General features: G+C 29.6%; 1 protein-coding gene across 7 annotated transcripts in view; it reads left to right on the top strand.

The window, feature by feature from the left end:
• The window catches only part of sws (patatin like phospholipase domain containing sws), a 46,565-nt gene that overhangs the window by 20,752 nt on the left and 17,546 nt on the right, over nt 1–8,267 (top strand). For all 7 annotated transcript variants that reach the window (XM_067045126.1, XM_024359934.2, XM_024359932.2 and 4 more), the window contains 6 exons: nt 580–729; nt 1,733–1,965; nt 2,832–3,014; nt 4,849–5,004; nt 5,810–5,929; nt 7,463–7,649. In XM_067045126.1, the coding sequence (XP_066901227.1) occupies nt 580–729; nt 1,733–1,965; nt 2,832–3,014; nt 4,849–5,004; nt 5,810–5,929; nt 7,463–7,649 (1,029 nt within the window). The remainder of the gene's footprint in view (nt 1–579; nt 730–1,732; nt 1,966–2,831; nt 3,015–4,848; nt 5,005–5,809; nt 5,930–7,462; nt 7,650–8,267) is intronic.

The following is an 8,267-nucleotide window of genomic DNA, read 5'->3' as shown; positions in this document are numbered from 1 at the left end:
TATGTATATAAAAGGAGCTGAATTTCAATGAAAAATTATTATCTTTCTTTTTGTTTTGTATTGCTGATTAAAAGTTTGCTTCCTCACTGCTGAAGGTTGAAAAAAAAAGTTATGTCCGCAGAATAAAAATTTTTCACACATATTTTTCATCAAATTTGTGCTCCAACATGATCGATGAAACATTAATCAGATTTTGAAGACACTTACTTGATCCTATTTTATTTTTTGATTTTATCAGATTCCATCTTTTGCTTATATATAGTAAACATATTTTTCTTGGCACACCTACATTTTGATAATGGCCCATTCAATTTGGCCCAAATCTTAAGAAAAGTTGGGGAAAGGTGTAAAATGGGTCATTTAATTTCATCAGATTCCATCTACTACTTTTTCCTACCTATGTCAAGAACTGCTTTCTGGATCTCCCCGTCCAACTATATATATATTATATTATGTAGTATATTAAAGCTATACTGGCCTGTCTACTCTGCAGATTTTTAAAAATAAATTTTTAAATTATTTAATATTATGTAATAATTTTGAGTTGGTAACTTTTTATAATTATTGTTTCTTTAACAGGCTCATGGCAAAATCCAACTTCAGGGCTGGGTAAAGTTGATAACCGATCCGCTCACAATAATTTTAGTACCGTCGCCATTGTTCCTGTGTCTGATGATGTACCATTATCAGCTTTCACATATGAATTATATCATTCTCTCACTGCCATTGGTAAGTTTATAATTACTTTGAAAATTGTAAATACATATTTTCTAATTAAATTTCAAATAATCATTTATATAATTGTTAGTTTCTACAGCAGGTTGTCCATAACCTGGCCTTTAAAAATATGCCCCTTAAAAAAAATCTGAGATATAGTTGCTTATACGTAAAAATAGAAAAGAAGTTATAAGAGAAATTAAAAGAAAAATTGTACACAATTCAATAAAAAAATTTAAGGACGTAAGATGAGAATAAATAAATGTCAAGAGAGAATAAATAAAAAAAATAATAGTAATAATAAAAATAAGTAAAGAATAAATAATAACCCCCACCTGTCAGATTAAAAAGCAGCTAACTAGTGAGGTGGATATGATACAGCCAATGGCGGGAAGATGAAGTGAAATACAAGAAAAATATATTAAAATATTATAATTGTAATAACTATTACATGATTATGATAATAGTATTATAAAATTATAGTTATTATCATATTATACTCTTTATTTATTTTTTACTATTATTATTTTTATTTATTTTATTCTCTTTATTTTCCGTCTCTTGGCGTGTACAACTTTTGTATTTATTCCTTTCCATTTTTTGATCACACCCATGACCATCTCCTTTATGTTTTGAAAATACGGTCAATCATTAATATATACACAAAAAGAATTTCAATATATAGTAATATTGGGATTGTACTTTTCCATTTGAAGAATATGCTGAAATTATGCAAACATGATGACCATATGAAGAATATTTGAGACTATTGAGAATGTGCTGTATTATGTTTTCCTTTTTGTATGCTAAATTTTATTATTTAATTAATAAAAATAAGGGAAAAAAAGAGTGCGAGAGACACATAATTATGAGACAGGTGCTGGCCAATTACACAGGATTGGTACATACATAGTGCAATATAAATCTTATTTATACAATCTACTTAATTTGTTTACTAAAGTCCAGGGGTAAATAAAATAACCTTTTAGTTATACTGATCTTCAATGTTTTCTAGGCTTGACGAAACGTTTAACTTCAGATATAGTTCGTAAGGAATTAGGTGTTAGTGCAATGGATGCTAGCCAAGAGTATCGGCTTACTTCATGGCTTGCTCAACAAGAGGATGCTCATAGAATATGTCTTTATCAATGTGATCATGGTGTTACTCCCTGGACGCAACGGTGCCTGAGGCAAGCAGATTGTGTACTGATTGTTGTTCTTGGTTTCAAAGAACCAACAATTGGAAAGGTATGAATAGTATGCTCAAATTAAAATTTTGAAGTGAATTTTGAGTTTCTTGGTTTCTCATTTCCAATAAAAAACCTTTGTAATTGATACAAATTTGACATCCCCTCAAAATTAGATGTTTTATGTTGTATATATGAAAAAAAAAAACTGTCCAGCTTTTGGCCGCATATTTTCCCAAGACTACTCAGCTAATTTTTTTTTTAGATTTGTTAGCAATAGTATAAAGTTATCCCAAAATGATCCTTGGTACTCCCTATTGCAACCCCCACATTTTCAAAGTAGCGAGCAATATAGGTTCCCTATGGCTACATATGAAAGATAGAGAAAAATTATAAAGTGTGATGCAATCATTACAACAAAGTTAGAAAAAAAATTTGTCTAAGTAATTTTTCCTTTCACTTAATATGTATTAAATGTATAAAAAGGAGGAATATTCCAATAATGAAAAATTTTAAATCAGACTTTTAAAGGAAATACATGCCTTTTTAAGGTCCTCTGTGTCAAAATAACACAATAGTTTGTGTGTGTATGCATGTAAACAGTTGACTGTTCACATACCCAGAAATCACTGGCTCAGAAACGAAAAGTTGTACAAAACAGAAATGGGATACAAAAATGGTTTGATGCCTAATTTACCTCAAAAGAGAAACAGTTTTTTTGGCATGGCATCCACTCAATGTTTGAGAGATTAGAAAAATATATAGTTTGCTGTGATCAATAATTCGGATAAATTATTGTTTTTCTGTATTTTGATACAGTAAATGTGCATTTTCTACACAAACATTCTAGCTCATATATCCAGTTTGTTAGTGAAACCAATATATAATTTTTTTTTTTTTTAATTTTCATGTTTTTATTCATTATAGATTGAACTTGAAATCGAGAGGCTATCTATAAGGACACAAAAGGAACTTGTTCTACTTCACAAGGAGGGTGTTGAAAGGCCCAACAATACTATCGAATGGTTAAATATGCGCCAGTGGATATCGTCCCATCATCACATCCTTTGTTCTAAAAGAATGTTTTCAAGAAGATCTCAATTCAGAGTTGTGCGTATTTTCCTCATTTTATTTAAATTACTTCTTGCTTAAATATTTTATTATTTAAAGTGTTTTATTTACCAATGTAATAAATAATTGTTTTGTGCTTTTAATTTTCTATTTGTAATTTAATGGATTGACGTAATTATTAGCTTTTGCTGTCCCATTACAATAGCATTTCCATTATTTTATTTTGCCCATTTATTAGTGCATCGTACTCTAATTGATTAGAGATTAGTGTCATGGTCTAGTGTATGTTTTTCCTTTGCCTTCTCATCTACATAGTCCAGATTATATTCTATGATATTTTAGTTGGGGTCACACTTTAATAATCATTCTATTAAAAAGAGAGAGAAATCTGATAGTACAATCACATAACAACAATTAATATTTGAAAAATATTTAGGTATATGTATAAACTTCTCAAAAATTAAATTTGTTAAAACAACAGAGGTAACTGGGATTTACTTTCAGATTATAAATGGATAGTTCTAAAAAATTTATAATCTCTATTGATACCATTTCATCATAAGTGATCTTTCTTATAGACAAAGTTTTGTTCTTATTATGTTCAAAGATGAGAACTGTCTACAAATTTCATTAAAAAAAAATATAAAAATACAGTAAACACTAAAAGACAGCAAAATACGGGATATAAGGATAAAATAAAGGGAAAGAAGAAAAAAAAAGGAAAAGAATAAACAAAATAGGACACCTACCTTACTGAATGGAACTAAATACAAAAATGAAGTTGAAGCGGGATGAGAAGACCAATAGGACGTAGGAGTCGTGGGAAAGTGGCGGTTAAAAGATAGTTACATTTGAAGGCAAAAAGATATAAATAGTCTTAAAGTAAAGATAATAATAGAAAATATTAAATATAGGCAGACATCAAATGATGATTTTTTTTTTAGACACAAAATGGCCTTATTGACCATGTGAATATTATTTCTTCCCAACTTTCCCCACATATTCCCCTCTTTTCCTTTCTTTCCACCTCTCCTTCATTCTTTTAGACTGCACTCTTCTTTCTTCCTCACTCCATACTCTCCCCCTTCTCACCTCTTTGGCACCCGCAAGGACCTTTATCTTCCTTAATTTTTCCCCATATGCATCTCTATTGAGGCAGTCTCGACTTGAGATTTTTAATTTCCCTGTTTCTTTCTTCATCGGCTTAATGTATCCTCTACCCCCTTTATATTCCTACATTTTCCCAAAGATCTCCCTATTTATTCTGCCCGGGTTCATCTTGACCATGTGACCGTAGAAACGCAGCCTCCTTAACCTAATGTCTGTTTCTAGGTCATCCATTTCTTTGTATAATTCTCTGGTAGGCCCCAGCCTATTTCCCTCCCCAACTTTACTGGCCCATAAATCCTCCTCAAGATCTTCCTCTCTATTTCTAAAAGTTTCCTTAAACTAGGAAGAGGAGCGGTCTCCATTCCATACAGAATAACTGGTTTGACAACCGTTGGTGGATCTGGCAGAAAAGCTGGCTGCCAGAGGAAGATTCAAAGACAATATACATTGTATACAAATGTATGGATAAAATACAAAATTGATATAAACTAAAAAGAATGGATACAATAAATATAATATAGTGAAAAATAAAAATTTTTTTGGAGAATCATCCATATATCCGTTCTGATTCTTCTAGAAGAGAATTTATTATAAATTAACTCAATATTTACCTGTTATGTTTACTTAAGTACTATTGATAATATAATATATACATACTTTATTTAAAAGCTTAATTGTTTCAAAAGTAGTAATTTTAATTTGTTTCACCTTTTATCTGTAATTATATATCCTTTGATTCCAAATATTTGGTCTCGGTTTTTAGAATGAGCTGTATGCGAAGGTTCTAATGTCTGATCCTAACATTCATTCTGACTTTGCAAGACTTGGTCGTTGGCTGACAGGAACTTCAATAGGACTTGTTTTAGGAGGTGGAGGAGCTAAGGGAGCATCACATGTTGGAATACTGAAAGCATTAGAGGTAAATGAATATTATTAAAATGTATTTAATATTTTTTCTTTAATAAAGTAATAAACATCCACAAAAATTTCTTTGTTTTTAAAATTAATAATCTTATTTTGTCAAATTAATTTAGTAAGTTGATATTACTACATTAAATGTTGGGACAGTTGTAGAAATGGATTTTGTTAAAATCCTATTAAAAGAATAAAAGGACAAAATAATATTTGGGTCAAAATATATGAGTACTGAAGATCAATTCTGTTTTATAAGAAGATTCTATTTAGTTTGCCCAAATATTTTATAATTATAACCCAATGGTCCAATGTTTTACGGAACTACTAGAAGTTTAATAAAAGTATAGTTATTTTCATGTTGAGCTATAGTTTATTCAGATTCAGTTTTAATCCTGTTTGAATAGATCTTAACTAAAGATTGATCATGTACAGTATAACTCACTTACAAGAAACAATTGGGGACTGATGGAATTAGTTTCTAATATCTGAGTTTTATTATAACTTAGTAGACCCCCTCCTCCTTAGTGTTGGAATTGTAAATGCATAGCACATAATTGGAGGTTTGATTATCATTAAATGTAAACAACTACTAGTAAAGAAATTTATTTATTTTAAAATAAAAGTCATTTTTATTAGATTTTATTCTTCTCTTGCAATTGGTGTACAATGTGGTTTAGTCATCAAATCTTTTGGAAAAATTCTTCTATATGGTGGCTAACTATACGATATTAAAGTTATATTTAAAAAAAAAATGTGCATTCTTGATACTCAACCTAATAAAATTGTTTATATTATAAATCTTATTACAGGAAGCAGGAATTCCAATAGACATGGTAGGAGGTGTGAGTATTGGTGCCTTCATTGGTGCTTTATGGTGTATGCATCGGGATACAGCTACAGTTACACAAAAAGCTCGTGAATGGTCAAAGGTAAATTATTACAAAGTTTATTGTCAGTAAAGGTTTTATGACTATTTGTCAGTTGATATAAACACTATTCATTACAATTTATTGTATAATATTAATTAATTTCATTTTAACTGCTTTGATCTTTAACAGAGTATTTTATGAGGAATTCTAAGTTGCTTAATGTGAACATTTAAAACAATAAAAATTTAAAGTTTTTAAAATTTAATTTATTGGTTTAGGCCAGTGGTTTCCCAATTGGGGTTCCCTGGAAAAATAGGGTTTCATGAGCCTCTTCCAGAGATTCCATGTAATAGTTTAGTTATGGGCCATTCCACATCAAATCAACACAGTTTTGAACCATCTCAAATTTTCTTCTATTTTGCACAGGTTTTGCGTAGGTATTATAGTGTTTGACACTCTATTTGTATTAAATAATAATGTAGGGGTTCTGCCATTTTCCTACAAGTTCCAGAAGGGTTCCACCGCAAACAAAAAAAAAAGTTCAGAACCACTTGTTTAGATTATATGCTTTTTTGTTTTTGTAATGTGTATTCCTTTTTTTTTTGCCCACTTTATTGTGATCAAGCAAAAATGAATCATTAAAGATAGAACAATTAAATAATAAAAAAAGGTTCAATATCCTTTCCAAGATTAAGTGTTGCTCGAGGGCCTTATGCCTTCTGAGGAGTTGTGAAGCACACAACCACCAACTTTTTTATCTTTATCATTAAACCTTATAAGTTAGTGTTTTTCTTGTAAAATAACATAATACAAACATGTAGACTCTTAGACATTAATTTTCTTTAGCATTGTTTCTCTGTTTGCATTAACATCTTTATTTTTTAACAATTATAGCTATTGATGTATTCTCATATCTGCTTTTATTTTGTTCTGGTAGTCCGGAATACTTGCATAGGCATGGTAATTCTTTATATTTTACATTAATCTCAAACACAAAGTAGTGTTGAGACAACATTATTTATTATTTTAAAAAATAAGAAATATGTTAATAATATCATTACTTTTTAATATTTAAAAGAATATTATTTTAAAAATCTTACATTAAAAATAATATTTTACAAGTATTAAAAAAAACATTCTATATAAAATTCATAACGAAAAAGAAATGCAATGTTGCACGATCTAATCAAGCAACTGAAATTTACTTCCTCAGTGGTTAGTGTTTAGATTGCAGTTGAAGCATTCACCACTGACTGGCGTGGTGGCAATTGATGTTCTTTCTCGTGGTTTATTTACCCCACATGCCATCAACCGGTTTGAATATTGAACTGTTTGGATAACCAAATGATCCTCTCTATACATTTTATCTAGATCAAGTTCCCCACAAATGAGACAATAATGGATTAACATTGTGTTTGACCACTTTTAGAGTTTTTAAACAATGATTTTATTGATTTTTCATTATTTATTCTGTATGCAGATTTAATAACTTTGAGTTAATGAGAATTTTCCTTCCTTTATTCCCTACTTCTTACTCATTTACTTGAAAAAAAAAAAATAAGAAATAGATTCATTTATTTTAATATGTTTTAGAAAATGAACCAGTGGTGGACTTTACTTTTTGATCTGACCTATCCTGTCACATCAATGTTCACTGGGCGAGCCTTCAATCGAACTATACAGGGTACGTTTGGTGAGACTCGTATAGAAGATCTATGGGTGCCTTACTTCACTTTAAGTACTGACATCACAACCAGTGCTATGCGGGTTCATAGGCATGGTAAGTAGCCGTTTAATTTTTTTGGTAAAGTTTACTAACATTAACTTTTTTGGAGGAATAAATAAATAAAACTTACTAACCTTGTACATTTGAGATCAGTTTGTTTGCTCTTGTTATCGATCACTTGCTTATTGTTGAATTAAATATTTAATATTCATAGATTTAAATAAATTTAATTTGTTTAACATTATTAATTTTGTTTTATTTTGCCTGGAATATTTTTTAACATACTATATATGAGTCATTGAAGGAAATTATTTATAAACTTAGTGGTATTTTTTTTTACTTGTAATAAGGTTAATCCAGACGATGTGGTCCAAAATAAAACAAGTTGGTTGCTTGACCATTTTTAATTTTTCTAATACTTTGGGTGTTGATTCCTCATGTTTCTAGATAAAATATGTAAGGAATCTTTTTTTCTTTGCTGTTTACAAATGGCAGTCACTTTTCCTTGGGCTATTCTGGCCAATTTCAGTAAATGCAAGGATTTGGGGTTTTGTCAATAGTCCAAAAACTAAATAGCATAGAAAGATTAAACAATGCCATGTTAAAGGTAATTTTGTTGGCTGAAAACCTAAATATCACAGTTAAACTATTTCAGTTTATTGGCCATATATA

The sequence above is a fragment of the Halyomorpha halys genome, unplaced genomic scaffold (assembly GCF_000696795.3).
Source record: "Halyomorpha halys isolate HHAL.00 unplaced genomic scaffold, Hhal_1.1 Scaffold456.1, whole genome shotgun sequence".
In the NCBI taxonomy this organism is placed as follows: Eukaryota; Metazoa; Arthropoda; class Insecta; order Hemiptera; family Pentatomidae; genus Halyomorpha; species Halyomorpha halys.
This window is presented reverse-complemented; position numbering and strand designations above follow the sequence as displayed.